The sequence below is a fragment of the Plasmodium cynomolgi genome, chromosome 9 (assembly GCF_000321355.1).
Source record: "Plasmodium cynomolgi strain B DNA, chromosome 9, whole genome shotgun sequence".
In the NCBI taxonomy this organism is placed as follows: domain Eukaryota; phylum Apicomplexa; class Aconoidasida; order Haemosporida; family Plasmodiidae; genus Plasmodium; species Plasmodium cynomolgi.
In genome coordinates, this window is record NC_020402.1 from 1,592,833 (window position 1) to 1,610,116 (window position 17,284).

General features: G+C 41.8%; 4 protein-coding genes across 4 annotated transcripts in view; 1 reads left to right on the forward strand and 3 right to left on the reverse strand.

Annotated features, from left to right (window-relative positions):
- The window catches only part of PCYB_094510 (AAA family ATPase), a gene marked incomplete at its 5' end in the record, with an annotated part of 3,348 nt that extends 410 nt beyond the window's left edge, over positions 1-2,938 (reverse strand). Inside the window, 7 exons of the mRNA XM_004222566.1 lie at positions 187-337; positions 412-598; positions 730-761; positions 881-949; positions 1,062-1,168; positions 1,290-1,586; positions 1,837-2,938. Coding sequence (XP_004222614.1) covers positions 412-598; positions 730-761; positions 881-949; positions 1,062-1,168; positions 1,290-1,586; positions 1,837-2,938 — 1,794 coding nt within the window. The 3' untranslated portion in view covers positions 187-337. The remainder of the gene's footprint in view (positions 1-186; positions 338-411; positions 599-729; positions 762-880; positions 950-1,061; positions 1,169-1,289; positions 1,587-1,836) is intronic.
- A 2,135-nt stretch (positions 2,939-5,073) lies between these two features.
- PCYB_094520 (hypothetical protein) lies at positions 5,074-6,626 on the forward strand (the record flags this gene model as incomplete). The annotated part of the gene is made up of 1 exon (XM_004222567.1): positions 5,074-6,626. A coding segment is annotated over one exon (1,553 nt), but the record flags the coding sequence as incomplete, so codon positions are not given.
- Positions 6,627-7,629: 1,003 nt separating this feature from the next.
- On the reverse strand, positions 7,630-9,150 carry PCYB_094530 (adrenodoxin reductase; the record flags this gene model as incomplete). The annotated part of the gene is made up of 2 exons (XM_004222568.1): positions 7,630-8,369; positions 8,406-9,150. 2 exons carry the CDS (start codon positions 9,148-9,150, stop codon positions 7,630-7,632), a joined length of 1,485 nt encoding a protein of 494 aa, XP_004222616.1.
- A 1,125-nt stretch (positions 9,151-10,275) lies between these two features.
- Positions 10,276-16,580, reverse strand: PCYB_094540 (hypothetical protein; the record flags this gene model as incomplete). Its single annotated transcript, XM_004222569.1, has 4 exons — positions 10,276-11,190; positions 11,635-14,355; positions 14,412-15,273; positions 16,408-16,580. 4 exons carry the CDS (start codon positions 16,578-16,580, stop codon positions 10,276-10,278), a joined length of 4,671 nt encoding a protein of 1,556 aa, XP_004222617.1.
- Between the last annotated feature and the right edge of the window lie 704 nt (positions 16,581-17,284).

The following is a 17,284-nucleotide window of genomic DNA, read 5'->3' on the forward strand; positions in this document are numbered from 1 at the left end:
ACAACGGGTGCATAACATAATGGACAGTTATCCACATGAAAAAAAAAAAAAGGGCGAAACGGTGAAATGTCCGAGGAACTATCCTTGCTGCGTCGACGCGTCATTGCAGCGAGGCTTTTATGCTTGTATGCACCGCGTGAGCGAAGGTGCCACTGAAAGGCTACTTCTTTTGGTCCATCAATTTACTCTTATTTATAACTTCCTTTTGAATGGCCCTCTGAAGTGCCATCAAAAAATCCACCAGTGAAATTAAAACCTTCTGATCGTTATTATTTGTCGCATTGTAAAAGCGTAGGGTCTGCAAAGAAAAATTATCCGCAATGATAGAACAAAACATTTTGAGCCAATCAGTGTCACCCTGGGGTCATAATTTCTGTTTATATGTTTGAATCCCGTGTAACTTAAATATTGTTACTCTCTTGTGTTGATTTTCCATAGAGAGAGTTTTATGTGGAGGTTCAACGTTAGCATGCCCCCGTATGTCTTTCTCATTACCGCTTGGCAGAAGTAGGCGTATGCTTGGAAGGGAACTCTCCTCAAGCATCGGCCACTGAAGCCGTTGCTCATCCTGGCGCACTTCATCAGTTCGGTTCCGTAGCTACGGGAAAGCGGGCGAGGGGGAGCAGGTTAAAAGCGAATCGAATGAAGAATAATTCTCTGGCGGGGATTTTCCATTTGCCATTTCGTCCCCCTCCTCCCAAAGGGTATCTTTTTGCACGCAGCCGTTACATGTATTCATCCGTCTCCTTCCCCGCTCCGTTCTACAAAGTGAAGAAAAACAATTACGAGAGTGAGTCTAAATGGTCACACCCATATAGGTTGTGAACTATGAGGGCGCTTGAAACGGTGTGACAACGAAATGCGCTCGCAAGTTACGCACCTTGAGCAATTTCTTAGCTCGCTCATAATTTGGAACCTTCGAGGAAAAGTGAATTATACCCTTCTCCATCTACGCAGTGAAAAGGAGTCAAAAGGAGTCAAAAAAAAAAAAATGGACGGGAAAGAATATAGGCGTACACATTTTACACACTTAGAGAGATGTTACATTTTTCTGATGTTACCAATTCGTCGATGCAGTCCTTGTAAATCTCGTATCTGCATTCTTCGTTTGGCAACCCAATGAACTGTTTTAGGTCTACTCTGTCGATGAAGGCCTCATCGATCATTTCTGCAAAGTGATGGGCGATGGGCAATGTATGGAGGTCACTCAGTAGGGGCTTCTCCGCAGAGGTGCCATCGAGAGTGCCGCATTTACAATTGCGCCACCATGAGTGCGCTCTCTGGCAGACCTGAAATGTTCGACGTGGTGAGCAACAACGTGTTGTGGTAATATTTAAGGGAGTCTATTTGAGTCAGCAACGTGTTGACGACTCGTATAGTGTCCGAGGGCTCTGTGCTGTCCATGGACCGCCTCCTATCTGCAGACAAACTTTCCACCTCGTCTATCAAGAGGCAGATGAAAATATCATTTTCTCCGTAGTCCTCGATTATCCTTTTAATTTTGTTAAATAACTTTAGCACTTGCTTCCCCGATTCACTAAACCATTTGGAGAATAACGTGTGGGTGTTCAGCTCAATCAGAACGCCTGCGAAGTTAAGAAAGTACGGATACCCATGGGGAAAATTAGTAGGTTTCAAAAATGAGCCAATTTGTGCATAGGCATGAGAAGGGATTCGCTCGAAATGCCTCGCGAGCAAAGAAGAAGAAAAAAAAAAAAAAAAAACACACAGGTGTACATATTTATGGACAATCCCCTCGACGGAGCCCTAGTGCCACATGCCGCCTACGCAGCACGGAACAAAGCCGCACAACCCTGTGCGAACTATAAACCGGACCTGTCGCATATATATTTGACAGACGAATGCAAATTTTGTTGGCCAGAGCTTTACAGAGGGAAGTTTTCCCCGTCCCTGGGGGCCCATACAACAACACAAGGTGATTATAATTAATTAAATTGCGATCAATTTTTTTGGTAGCAAAGAGCATTAAAGCAGAAACGTATTCGAGTAAATCTCTTTTTATATTTTCCTCATAATATAGACTGTCCCATAATTTATGAAATCGTAAGTGGGGTAAAATATATTGAGAAAAAATGGGCACGCGCTTGCCATTTTTTTTTTTCTCATCATCAGTATTTTCCCCGTCTTTATCTGAACCTCCTTCATTTTCACTTGGTTCGTTAAATTGTTCCTCCACCAACTCGTCATTTTTGTAGTACGTGACTACATTTACAATGCAACAAAAATTTGGCAAAATTATTGGATCTTCCTCCATGGATGATGTCGATTTTTCACCTATCATGGGGATCGTAAATAGCAATTTTGAACTCGGCTGTAAGTTCTCTTTATTTTGCATTTCGTTATATTGGGTAGAAGAATGCACTGCATTTTGTGGGACGACAAGAGGACCAATTAGGGAGGTGCTGCTGTGCCCATTGAGAAGGCACTCTCCTTTTTGTTCTCCCCAATGGTTAGTTATATTTGTCCTATCACAATTTGGGTTTCGCAACAGGGTTGTGTTTTTTGTTGACACATCTTCTTTTCTTGGCCCTTCCGTGGGATGGACATTCTCCCAACTGGGTAAACCACAATTGGGTGCATTAGCCACGTGGACGTCCGAATCGTAACATGAATTCAGTTCATAAACGGAGTAATGCGTAGTACAGAATTTCCCATACATTCCATTATCGTAATTTTCGTTGCACTCCTTCACTATTTTTATTGGCACAGCTGGCTCGATAACTATATAGTCGCAAGAGTTGTTCAACTTTTCACAGTTAATTTTTTTGGGATCGTGTCTCCCTAACGTTATGGTTATTCCTAAGGAGAATAGCCATTTGTGGGCTGCCGTTTTTATTACTTCGTCAGATACGTCCTTTTCGTCTTTTAAGCAAATTTCGCAGCACAGGGGGATTCGTTTTTCCTTGTGCAGGTTCATTTTGGTTTACGTAACGAAAAGGGGAGGAGAAGTGGATAGAAAAAAAAAAAAAATTATACCTAAAAGGGGCACAACTTTATGGTTCACAGTAGCGATTGGATAGCCCTACGACGATTTTCTCCCAAGTAGACTTTAAACAGTGTGCACATTTTACCTATAGGGAGGGGGGGGAAATATGCGTCCTCCACATTTTTAAAGATTTCCCCTATCGCATGAGATGTTCCCAAATTGGTTTGCACCCCTTTTTGCCACAGTGTTAACAATAAAATGAAAACCACACCTATTCTTCACATTTTAGCATTTGTGGGGAATGCCCACTCTTTGGATCGCCTGCCAGACGTGTGCGTGGAGGGCTAATACCAAAGTTTCGCCCTGCCACATGCAAATGCACATTTGTGTGTAACCCGTTGGACCTGTAAACACGTAAAGGTCAATACGCTCGCCCTGATAAGTGTATAGAAAAAAAAAAAAAACGCAAGCGGTGTACATACCGCGATGAGTGGAAGCCCACTTCTTATGCGACACCATTTTGTGCGAAGAGTGTAAAAAAAAAAAAAAAAAAAATCGCAGCTTAGTGATCTCACCTCCGTTTCAACTTTTCTAGCAATCATTAAGGTCCAAAAGGAAGACAAATTGGGAAAGTAAAGAAAAAATGAGATAGATGACCCAGTTACTCTAAACAGTTTTTATAATGGGGGGAATTTCCCCTATAATTTAAAGACCCCAATCTGATGTACACTTAAAAGGCGTGTGCAGAATTATGTAAGCGATTTCGTTTTGTTACTCATCCGTGGAAATTCCATGTGACTTCCTTTAAATGTCAACATGCACAAATGGAATGCCAAATTGACGTGGCGGTCACAGTGTTGAAACCCACCTGGAACGTTTGCACTACACCTCAGTGTGTCATCTGCTGTCACTCGTTCGTCGCTGTGACGTATATCCACACGAAAGCCACAAAAACGAATGGATAAAATGGTTCACGTTTTATGTGAATAATAGGGCCCTTTCAAAAAAGCTGCCATTTTTACATTTTAAGTGGGTTACAACTCGATTTGAAGCAAACCGACGCCCTCTTCGTGATACAATGTAAGGCGCATAAATTGGGGAGGAATTCCTTTCTTAAGTGGGCACATGTACCATCATAGGCCGCCCATCTTACTAAAATGGTGGTAGCATAGGTACCTGCACGCTCTGACTTTGTTAGCTGTAGTTATGTCTAAATAGGAGAATCTGCGACTATGCGTGTGCATGGGTTTTCACAAAATTTATAATTAGCAAAATGAGAGTTTGGTGGGAAGTTTCCGCGCGAAGAACGAATTTGGAGAATTTTCTTCGTGAGAATATTTTTGCGAACGGCCAGCTTTTCGATAAAGCATGCAACTACTCTTTTGCTATGCAGCCACGCGTCTTTTTTTTGCATCCCTTCGAAGGTGAGAAAATGAAGAGTGCGTTTCGCACACCACGGCCTGGGGCTCCATATGGGATTACGTTTTTCCTCCTTTTTCCCTCTTTTTTTTCCTCTTTTTTTTCTCTTTTTTTGGCCCAATTTTTTGCTCAATTTTTTAAGCCTTCACCTGATCATCCCCCTCTTGTCTTCGCCTCAGAGCAGCTCTATTTTTCATTCGACAGAAAAATAAAAAATGGCACAAACTGGGGGTATCTCATCACCCCCTTTTGCGATAACAACGGAAGTTACACTTCACATGTCCACACGCTAATTTAAAATGTAAAAAAATTTAAAAAGAAAAAAAAAGGGAAAAAAATGCCAAAGCAGTACTCGTAACAGGTAGCCAATTTGCGCGCAAGTTTGGTGAAAAGGGTGTACATGGAAAAAAAAAAAAAAAAAAAAAAAAAAAGCTAGCCCATCATGAACAATTCTTTTTCAGAAAAAATACGCACAAAGGTATATGCTGCAACAGATATGTAAAATGAAAAATAAAAAGTAAGAACAAAGCACAGAAAAGAAGCTCGTTAAAAAAAATAAAAAAAAAAAAAAAAAAAAGCCAAGAGACACATTTGCATTATACAACAAAAGGCAAATGAAAATTTTTCGAATTGATATGTTGTCAACAGACAGCGATTTAAGCGAATCAAATTTTTACTCGGGTGGTCAGGAGAGGGAGTTAAAAAGAATGGAAAAAAAAAATACGAATTGGGGTTTGTACAACCCAGGCAGTGATGTAGACAGTGACAAGGAGTATTTTATTGACTGTTTTGAAGCGGGCACCAAAGCGATTCCGAAAGGGGGGGGAGTTTTTAAAGAAAGTGACACCACTGAGGAGGGTAAAAAGTGCGCAGGTGACAATCGCACAGGGGATAATGGTGCACATGACTGTGTCGGAGATGGCAATGTCGCAGATGACAATGCCGCATGCGGTCATGGAGACGACGACTTAACGAGCGATTTGGAAAACTTCCAAAGCTTAGACTTAAGCGCGTCCGACGTGGACGACAAAAAATTTGGGAAAAAAGAAAAAAATTTCGAGCAGTACAAAATTAATATAAGAATAGAATCGGACATATCTTTTGAGGAAGAAAAAAGTTTTAACCATAGCATAGAGCTAAGCGACAACGCAGAAGAGGTGCAAAGTAAGCCATTAAACTTTTATGACGATGAATCGAATGACGAACCGTTAGGATGTGCAGCAACAGGGGAGCATTCGCTCCATCCAGGAAATGATGCTGCAAGTGAAGTGAGCGAAAGGGGTGACTCTTTTGAAGGGACAGATGAATTAACCAGGAAGAAATATGATTCGAATGAGGAGGAAGCCGAGGAGGAGAGGGAAAATCACAGGAAAAACGAAGCGGAAGTGGATGAAGGGCCAAATGACAAACAAATAGACACGGACGCGGGTGAGCAAGACGGAGAGAGTGAATCCGGGAATGACACAAAATTTTGCGAAACAGAGAAGACAGTAAAGGAGTGCGACATGTCGGAGAGGTGTGTAAATTTTAATTATAGGAATAGTACCCCCAAGAAGGAACACGTGAACAGAATGAGTTTAACCAATGAGAAAAGGGATGCGATTACTGAGGGGAGAAGCAGCCCAGTTGGAAATTTCTCATTTGTGCTTGTAGGGGGCGTAAAGGATGGAAGCCCGTCTCACAGGGGTGCGCATAAAGCGAAGAAGAGCGGTGGCAAAGTGGAAGAACTGGACGTTGCAGGAAAAACGGGCCGTGCGGGAAAGGTCGAAAGGAAGCCCAACCGATTCGCTCCCCAAAGAAATACCCCCCATTTTGGTTATTACTCCACGGGGAACAACGCGCAAAATGGAGAATGGGAAAGAAACCAGGGCAGCCAAACTACGGACGAGCTGATCACAAGCAGCGCCTACGAAAAGAGCGAAATTGAGTATTCGCTTAGCAGTGAGTCTGAAAAGGGCGATGAAGATGGCGATAGTGATGAAAATGATCTAGACGATAAAGATGGCGATGGTGATAAAAATGACCATGACGATGGCAAACGTAACCACTATCAGTACAAGAACTTTTTCTCCAAAGAACGAGGGCCCCAATATCTCCCCCCCTATGGGAAAAGAAATAATCTGAACAAATCTGGTCACCATAAAATTTGCTTAAAATCGCCCCTAATTCGGAAGGAGAGTTTTAATGAGCCCCCTGAGCAGTTTAGGCAAAGTGAAAAAAGAAATACGCCTAACAAGAAGGCTGACCATTACATCTACATGTGCAGGCAGAAGAGCCGAGAACGCAGAAATGACCTTAATGATCTAAATTGCTATATGCCTCCGAAGAAGCCTAATTTATACGGGGGAAAGTTGTATGAACATAGAAAGATGAACTCACCCAGAAGTGTGAGCAAACGGACGGTTGGCGTTCAAATAAATTTGACAGCCAAAAAAGAATACAAAAAAAAGGGGAACACGAAAAGCGAACGGTACAATGCAAGTTACCAAAGGGTGAAGATAAAAATCCCCGTGTTCGAACTGAAACGAGCTGAGATAAAGAATTACGATTTTGATGCAGTTCTGGTGAAGGATGGAAGGGTTGTTCCACGGAAAAAGGATCCCATACAGGAATTTCTCCGGGCTTACATTTCGTACGTAAACCAGCGCTAGGGGGTCCAACATATGGGCGCGCATACAATTTGCAGAAGGCTTCATCGGAGAAATAACAGCTCATTTGTGAGGGACATTTTTTAAAAGGAATTTTTTTTTTCTCGAAAAAGTTGCACATTCTGGTGTACTCAAAGGGGAGCACGTATTGTAGTGGCCCCACCTGGCACCCCATAGCATGGCAACCGGGGTCTACCGTTAAGTGGGAAAAGTGTGAATGGCGCAAATGGTTCGAGTGGTGCAAATGGTTCGAGTGGCGCAAATGGTCCAAATGGTGCGAATGGCTAACCTTTTTAAGAGTACATATCAAATGTGATAAATAGAAAAATTACGAAAAAAAGAAAAAAGGACTCTCCTCAAAAGTGGAACGTTAAAAAAAAAAAGGGGGGGGGAACTTTTACGGGGTGCGTGGCAGAAGATGGGAGGTGACACTTCTTTCGAATATGTTCTAAATATATCGCTAAGTGGTGGGGGATGGACAAATGATAAATGTGCTCATCGGTGGGTACAGAAATAAGCAGAAAGGACTAAATGGAGAACCTACAGCTAACAGCGCGTTGAAGGGGCTCCTCCCCCACGCGAAGGGGGTATATTTAAGGGTTGCTTCCCCCCGATTCAGTGGCTTTTCCCCGTTCTGTCCTTCAGTACACGCAACACCTCCCCGGTTTGGGAGAACTTTTGGCCAATTTTGTTTTGCTGCGCCCCCATTTGTTTCTCCAGCTGATGGAGGTAAGTCCAGTCATCAAATGAAACATAAGGAATTTGCTTCTCTTGTAACAAGATCGAAATGTCATTGTCAAAAAAGGTGTCCACTTTCTGGAGGAAGTTTAAAACGAGATGTGTAGAATTTTTCGAGTTCAAAATCTGACTAGCTATATTTCCCTTGGGTCCTTTATCAAACCACCCTGCCTTGAAAATCCCAAACTTGTGCTGCCCTATATCTTCCCTAAATGTTTGAATAGATTGATTATACAAATTTTCTGTGAAGCTGCTTTTTTTAAATCCCGTAGCGAAGATGACCAAAGGAGTTACCATGACTTTTTTTTCTTCATAAGACGAATAGGACATGGGGATATTTTTGTTCAGTTCAAATTCTACATTTTTCATGGCACTGTCGATGGGTCGTATTTTTTTTATTTCGAAGTAAAAAATGAATTCGATAATTTTATGTGTTTTGTAAAACTCTTTATTTTTTTCCACCTCCTCGTAGTTTTTTACCATTTTTTGAAAAATTTCATGTTGCCTTTTTTTCATATTTGTATTTGCCTCATCGCTTTTTAAAAGGCAGCAGAGGTCATAGTTTTTTTTGCTTAATATCACTTTGGTATTCTCTAACGAAATTAATTCCCTCAATTCTGCATTGGTAAAGGATGACTCCCAGAATCCCCTACGACCAACAATGTAGATATGTTTAATTTTGTGTCGCTTTATCACCCTCAGGTAGTCACTACTGATGTCCGTTTTATTTAAATCATCGGGAGATTTTATCAATATGCGTGCTATGTCAAGAGACACATTTCCGTTCCCTATGATGACAGAGGTGGTGAAATTTTCGAATGAATTTAGATAATTGTCTACTGCTCTACATCGCATGTCGTTATACATGTTGTTGTAAAAGTAGATAAGATCCCTTGCATGGAAAAGGCCGCTCTGTTTTCCTTGCTGGGTTTCTTCCCCCCTAAGTGTGTTATCCTCATCTTTCTGCACAAATGGCAGTGACACTTCAGACGCGCCGCAACAAAAAATGACACAGTTGTAGTGGTCCCTAAGTTCTTCCATTCTTACGTCCACCCCAACGTGCACATTTCCAAAAAACCTGTAATTGGCGCTTAAAAAAACGAGGTCAAAAGTTCTGTACGTATTCTTCACATTAATGTGATCGGGGGCCACTCCATACCTGATGAGGCCATACGGGTTGGGTAGCTTCTCAAAAATGTCAACTTTAACTCTTTCATGTTTTAGTAAATGCTTGCAGCAGTAGAGGGCCGACGGGCCAGCTCCAATGATTCCGACCTTAAACGGTTTGACTTCATTGGTGAGGAAGCATTTTCCCGTGAAGGAGAGTTTCCCTTCGAGATACCCCCCTCTTACTAGCGCGCGTTGTGTTTGGCTGCAAAACAAGTTGCGCAAATTCATTGTTTTGTGTGCCTCCCTCTAGTGTTGCGCTTCCCCCTGTTTGCCAATTATCCTATTGTCCGAAGTGAGTCACGACACGCTTAGCTTCACCAAAACGCGGTTGCTGAAAGGAGAAGTTCCCTCAGCAGGGTTGTGTATTTACGCAGCGTGTACATTTATATGCCCCTCCACGTTATGAGAATGTATGCGCTGTGTTTACCTTGCTGCAGTGACGCAAACGGGGTCACACGGCGCGAGAAAAAAAAAAAAATCAGCCTCAGTTAATATCCCTCTTGCGGCAGAACAACGTAGCTGTTTGACAGGGAGGTGGAGTTATACCAATATTGAGGGTGGCCCCCCCGATAAGCCCCCCCATGGGTCTACACCCCGCTCCCAATTGTGTGATAAGCGGTTTAAATTTTTCTCAACTTTCTCAACTTTTTCAACTATTTCAACTTTTTCAACTTTCGCAACTTTCGCGGTGGGAGCGATTAGCAGAGACGCGCGTTCACAAGTGCAACTGCAAATTAGGTGCAAAATTTCAAGTTGCGTCGTTTTAAAAATGACAAAAAAAAAAAAGGAACGGGGTCATATCCCTTTTTAATCCATTATGTTATCAAGGGGGTAAAAAAAAAAGGGGTAGAAAAAACAAACGGAAAAATTGAGAGTAAAAAATGCCATCATATGGAGGGCATTAATTGGGGCTAACGCATTCCTTTGCATTTGTCTGCACACTTATGTAGGCTCATACGTGCATTTATAACAGCCCCAATGATATGCTCTTTTGGGCACACGAAGACATGTGCCCCCCTTATAAGCAACAGCTGATGCGTTATCATAGTCACCCATTCATGGTGTCAAAACAAATCGGGGTCATTCGTGCATATAAAAAAGGGGGAACTGCCATTTTTTAAAAATGTTTCATCAAAATTGTGGACAATATTTTCTTCTCGAACTGCGAAGGGGGGAGGGTGCTTTCCATCGAATGGAAGATTCCTCTCTAAAGAAGTAGCTTGCCAAAGAAGGATGCACGTGGGGGAAGGGCGCAAGGCGAATTCATTCACAACAGAAATTTGAAAAAAAAAAGTCACACCATTTGCTAAATTTTTGTAACTGCTGCGTATTACTCCCCTCGCTAGATCACCCCTATGCCAATTGCCACACCTTGGGGCTAAAGTGCAGAGAGGGTGAAATGATAAGCTGAAAGCTCTCGCTCTTCTTCAAAACTTCAGTTACTTCAACCCACCTGTCATTTAATTTTACGTAATATAAAATTGGGGGGAAGTTAATTAAGCCGATTTTTAAAGGAAGGATAATCAAATTAATGACATGTGAGGAATTTTTTGGTAAAAAAAGGACCTTCTTTTTAAATCCATTTATTAGCCAATTGTATTCATCGTCACATTCGGACTGACCATTTTTTTTTTTTCTCCCCTCCAGGTATACAAAATATTTCATATAAATATCTTCCCGCATATTGTTGGACAATATAATTTTGACATTGAGCGACGTGTGTAGCGTCCCACACTTTGGAATCTCATAGTGCACATTAATTGGCAGCAGGAATGGCGGGATCGGCACATCCAGCGTGTAAATGTATTCCTTTTGGCTCCTCTCGAATGCCTTTATTGCCAAAACGCTCCGATATTCGTATGTCACACACAGGGTGCCCGTCATGCTTTCGTGGATTAACAGATTTGTGCCATTGTGGTTATTATCACGGCAATTGTGGTCATCACCACGGCAATTGTGGTCATCACCACGGCAATTGTGGTCATCACCAGGACCATTGTGGTCATCACCACGGCCATTGTAGTCATCACCACGGCAATTGTGGTCCCTATCACACCCATTACTACCGTTATCATGAAGGGCATTTTCCTGCGCATCGCCGTAGGTCACCTCGAAAAGGAAGAACACACTCATCCCTCCGTGGATGTAACCGTTGATGTCAATTTCGTCATAAAAGTAGCTCACCTCGTTGCTTGGGTTTCTCTTCCCGCCCCCCTCCTCGTTCAGATCGTTCGCACTCAGCAGACTCAAGCTGCTCGCGCCAGATTCCTGCATGTGGTTTGCGCTCCACAGGTTGACGTTGCTCGCGTCCGACTCGTTCGGGGTGTCCGCGCCCGGGGGGGGGGCGTCCTTCCCCCCATCGCCAATCGCACAGGTTGTGCCTAAGTCAGTCGTGTCGTTCGTCCCGTGGTTAATGGCGTCGTTCGTCCCTGCGTTAATCTCCTCCCGCACGCCATCTTTCACTGATCGTTTCACTTCCATCAAGTCACCCTCCACCGCTTCCCTCGCCTCCTCCGACTGCTTCACCTGCTGCGCCCCCTTAGTGCCCCCTCTGCGCGCCCCCAGGGTGTACGCCTGCAGCTGAGCCATATCATTGGAGCTGTTATCCCCCGTGGCAAAGGAGTGACTCCGGACAAGTCCCCCATTGTTGCCGTTGAGAAGAAATATCTTGGCACCCCTTATATCTGTATCACATTTCTTCCTAATAGAAACGTGAAACTTTTTTAAAAAAACAGAGTAATTATCTTTATGTAGATTTAAGATTAATTCATACAACATGGTGTTTTTCGATCTGTAGGTTTTAATTTTTTCATTAAAAATGTTGGCCAAGTGGAAATTTTTTTCAAGCACTATTTGGTTATTAAATGGTGGATGGCATGACGAATCTTTTTCTAAGTTAATAAAATGATCGAATTGTGTTTGTCCAACATAATTCACATTTGATAATTCATACAGATCTGTTTTCCTTTGTCTCCTTTTTTTTTTTCCCAAATCTATGTTTATGACGCATTTGATTTTTACCTTGTCTGGGTTGTTCCTGCTGTGAGGGTCAGGATTGGAGGAAGACCCATCAGGTGAATCAAAGCTGTGTAGGTTCTTCTCACTATTAAAATGGAGTTCACACTGTTCACTGTTAACCAAGTTAGGGTTGTTTGTCCTTACTGGGACAAATGAAATAACTGCACAGGAGTCCTTCTTCCTTTCCTCCCTGTGGCAATAGTCATATCTGTCGTGATAATCACCTTTTTCTTTTTCAACAGGGCATTCACTTGTATCCTCTGGTTTTGTAAAACAGCTGTCCTCTCGTTTTAAAATCTTCGGCTCGGAAATTTGTACATGGTCGTTTGCTTCGATGACGAAGAACACCGAATCGGGTAAGGAACACTTTTCGTTCACGTGCTGGAGATTGGAGCCTTGGTTCTTGTTGTTCACGAAGAGATAGACATTTTTAATTTGGTTGGAGTTGCTTGTGGTGGGAATATCCACATGAGAACCCCCCTTGGTTGTGTCCCTCTGTGTGGTAATGAACTCATTCTCCTCCCTCGAGTCGACATGCTTATGACAATTGGATACGACCAGTTTGACATAGTTCGTGCTGTTGTAAACCAAAGAAGTGTTGTTCAAATATGAAGCAACCAAATGGCAATTTAAAACAGATTGTAATGTTTTTATTTTTATGTAAAGAGGAGAAATTAGCTGATTCAGAAAGAAGCTGGCGTAGTTGTTCGTGTCAGATAATATATAATTAGACTTTATGAATTTTGTGTAGACATTTAAAAAGGGAGTCAATATGTTCCCATTTGGAAGTATCCCCATCTGTTGATAAAAGCAAAAGTGATTCACTTGGAGGAACACATAATTAATTTTGTAGTAAAAATTCTTCCATTTTATTTGACTGCATTCAAGAATTTTTGATATGTTTAACTTAATTAAATTTAATCCTGTTTTTATAACATGTTTGTTCTTCGCAAAATTTAAGTGCAACTTTTTATTTTCCCTTTCGTCGTATAGCTCAATCATTACGTTATCGATGAGAAGGTTTTGCGAGAGGGCGGAAAAGACAAAGAGATCAATGTTTTCGTCATACTGTACGCATAGCTGTTTTACTCTGGGGGGGTGGATCTTCCCTGTGCCTTTACCCTCCTTCTGGGCGTACTTTTGTATTTTTAGGCGTAGCAGGGTTCCGATGTGAGGTGGTGCAGTAGGATCCCCCGCTTCGTCCTCTTCGTCCGCTTCGCTCAAGTTCCCAAAGAGCATGTTGGACGCGAAGAAGTAGAGATTATAGTTCGACTGCACGAAGACCTTCACGTCTGAGTGGGGGATATGCATCTCGCCCTGTTCATCATTTTTCGAAACGGAGAAGTTAAACCTGCGCAGGCTTTTCAGAAATCTCGCATTCGGCTCGAAGTAGTAGTTGTTCTGGTAAAACATCTTCCTTTCAAATTTGATTATTTTGTTTTTGTTTACATCCATGGGGGTAGTGGTTCCCTTGCAAATGCCTTTTTGGGAGTGGCCACCAATTTGTTCTCCCTCTTTGGGTAGTCCCCTCTGGATCGTGCCCTTTCCGTGGGGAAGCTGTTCTGTGTGCACAGTTGACAGCTGCATTTCTCCCTTTCTAGCAACGGATTTCAAGACATGGTACATTACGTTGCGATAAGACACAACGATGTCCTTGTCGAGGGAAGAAAAAAAATCGTTGCCATAACATTTGTTCTGCTCAATTTGTAGGAGGGAATTTTTCGTGTGGAGAAAAAAGAGGTAATCCTGATAATGGCTAATCTTGGCAAAATTGATATTAATATCTTTGAAGGAACAAATAGGGGTGTACTTGTTGGATAAAAAAAAGGAGGAGCAGAAATGATAAAATTGGTTGTTCACCTTGTGGAAAGAAATAAGTTGCATACAGAAAAAGATAACAAAATCGTGGTTACATTTTTGAATGATTTTTTTTAAAATTTTCAAGGACTTGTTGCATTTTGAGTTTTCAAATAAAATAATTGCCAAAAAGAATTTATTAATCAAGGCAATGTTGCCGTATTTTCGATAACACAAATTGGTGATTTTATTCATAATGCTTATAAGTAGGTTATTTTTTTCTTTTTCGTTATTTTTTGAAAAAAATTTTATATGATATATTGGGAAAGTGTGGTAGACATTTTTCTTCCCATTTTTCACTTGCTGAGTGTCTTCCTTTTGTATATTTTTTTCAAACTGTTTTTCTTCCAAATAATGAAGAAAGAAGTTAAGCAAGTAAACCTTTTTTGCATTTCTCTGTTCGAATAATTTGTCTGTTTTGTAGCTATTTATTATATTTTTTAAAATGACAAATGAGAGTTTAAAAATGTTTGCAACGTTTATGTAGAAATCGTTGTGCTGGTAAAAACTGTAGTTGTTGTTTTTTCCATCCGAAGGCTCTGACAATGTGGAAGATAACTGCGTTGTGGATGAGTCATTTAACGAATTGCTCCTTTTCGTTTTAATTTTCAAACTTTTTTTTGATTTTTTTTTTTGGAAAAATTTTTCTTATATCCCAATTTCATAATATTCTTTTGCAGCGATAGGTACTTGCTAATATTGGTGTTGTTTTTCTTCACATTTTTATCATTTTTGTTTTTTTTTTGCTCCTCCTGGTAAAAGGAGCTCCTTCGCTCGAAGAGGAACTTGATGAGGTTAGCCAGGTTGTAAAAGTAAACCGCGAAGTAACTTTCCTTATTCATGAGGCAGCATTTGAGAAGGAACGTGATTTTGTCTCGCTCGTCTGGGAACTCCCCCAGGTGGTCTCCGCGGCTGCTGTGACCAGCGCGCGTGGACAGGTCGTTGGAGGCCGTCTTGGTGGGGCTCTCGCTCACGAAATTGCCGTCGTCCAGCAGGCCATCATCCTGTAGGTTGTCCTCTTTTAGGTAGTCCTCCTTTGGGAAGTTTTCCTTTAGGCTGTCCTCCTTTAGGAAGTTTTCCTTTAGGCTGCCCTCTAGGCAGCTGTCTTGTAGGTGATCTTTGTCTGGCCCGAGCACGCCTTGGCCCATGTGCTCACCCACGGTGCCGCCGAGCCCCGCTGCTCTAACCGCGCTGTCCACATTGCCTACGCCCTTTCTGAACACCTCCTTGAACTCGCTTATGAGGCTCTTTTTGTGCTTGCCCACTTTTTTATCGGGGATGGAGGAGTGTCCCCTGGGAGTAGCATCCCGCTGCGCGTGCTCCATCGAGCTGTTGTGGTCACTCTTGGGATTATCTTCCTCCACTAAATCACGTTGCGCACCCCTTTGGTTTTCCCCCCTCTCCGCTCCCCCGGGGGGAGGGACCCTAGTCGTGGCGCGCCCTAGGAGGTCCCGACGGCGATACTTTGTGACTTTCCTTTGGATATTCTTCAAGTAGTTGATCTGAGTGGAATTCCTGATGACGCTGTTTTTAAATCGGCTGAAATTATGCATGCAGATAAAAATCTTATTGGTGTAAAAAAACTGAGCAAACCTTAAAGCCTTACTGGAAAGGTAGGAAAATTTATTTAAAAAAAGAAGAAGCGAAAACTTTTTAAAAAAAATGTATTCCAATAAATGAATGGAACATATGTTCCTTTCCCTTATGTATCTAGCTAAGGTAAGATAATTTTTTTCGAACAGAGAATGGATGAAGCATTTTTTTTTTTTTACAAACATGTTTAAGTGTTTGATGAATAATTTGGCCATCGTGCTGTAGAGGACGTAACTTTTTTTAAAAAGATTTAACTTACAGAAAAGTAGACACAGATTTTCACACCATATGAAAAGGAGTAAAAAATGGTCATACAATTCTATGTACAGTTCTTCATCATAATCTGTTACAAACTCTATTTCATTGATGTATGATAACAGGTCATTTTTTTTAAAAAGAAATGAATATCTACAAATTCGTTGCAGAATAAGAAGACGTTATGTTTTTTATAAAAATTAACAAACTGAAGAATTTGATTTTCTTCCTGTCCGCTCCCTACTTGGTACGTAAAATCAGTCAAATGAAATTTACTTTTTTGTGAATTTTTTTTTTTTTTCTCCCTCAAGCGATTTTTTACTATGATCCACGAAATTTAAAAAGTTCGTCATGCTTTTTGTGTACCCACTCTTTATCAAGTGGTATTTTTTTTCTATACAAATTTTTAAATGATCCATGTATCGTATTTTAAAATGTTCATACAATTCTTTCATTTTGTTGTTCGTATCGTCGTAATCTTCATTTTGGAGGATTGGCAGGGACAATATTTTGATGCTTTTATAACTGTTATGACTGAAGTCTGATTTTATTTTTTTAATATTTTTAATTTCGTTGATGTTGTCCTCCAAATTGTATGCATAAATAATTATGCATTCGTCACTTTCGTCATTTCCTGAGTCTTTGTACCGGTTTAAAATGTACTCCTTTTCATTTCTGTACTCCTCCAAATTGTTAAGGCATAGGAAATAAATATAAATTAGGGACTTTTCTGACAGCAGGTTGCCTTCATTTTTGAAGTACTCAGATAAGGGATTGTCATAGAACACGTACTTCAGGTGGATTCGCAGCAGGTTGATTCGCTCGTCCAGCTTCACGTCGGACAGCTCATACAGGTCTTCTTTGAAAAAGTACTTGAGCTTGCTGGGGATTTTCTTGTCCCCGTAGCAGGCCACTCGGATTCGGTCCGCATACATCGTGTGGGTGGAGCGCCGTTGGCAGCGTTGGCAGCGTTGGCGGCGTTGGCGGCGTTGGCGGAGGTGGCGGCAGGGCCAAGTGTGAACACGTACAGATCGTAGCCGTTTCGTCGACGAGGAGAGCCACACTTTTGCTCCCCCGATTGAACGTTTCGTCGGGTATGCCGCCGCTCCGCGTTACGCCCCTCACGTCTCCTCGTTTTTTCACGCGAGCGATGCTTACTGCGGGGTAGACCTAGCGAGGGGTCCTAGTCATACCATTTTGTATTCCCGCGTTTTCTCTCCCAACTTTTATTCCCCTTCCTGCGCTCGTGAAGGAACTGCACACGGGGGCTGTAGGTCCATTCACTCTTCGAATGTGAGCAAGCGAACTCGCGCTCCCTCCTACGTATTTTACAACGAAATCAGGTATGCCCGCTTGATATACATTCATCACTTCAACTACACTTTGTAGCGTCAAGGGGGGGTTCTTGTGGAGGAAAGAGCACGAACCTCCACGTGGTTAATGTCACCCTACAATATATACATGCATACAAACATTCTTGCATGCGTGTATACCCCTTTGTATTTGTAGTCCCCCTCCCCCCTACTGGAGTAACCGGTAGGTGTATACACAAAAAGTGGAAGTTTGTTCAGGTCGTTCTTCTTATAAGGGGTAACGTTTGGTCGACAAATTATAATGTATGCAATTTTAATAGAGAAAG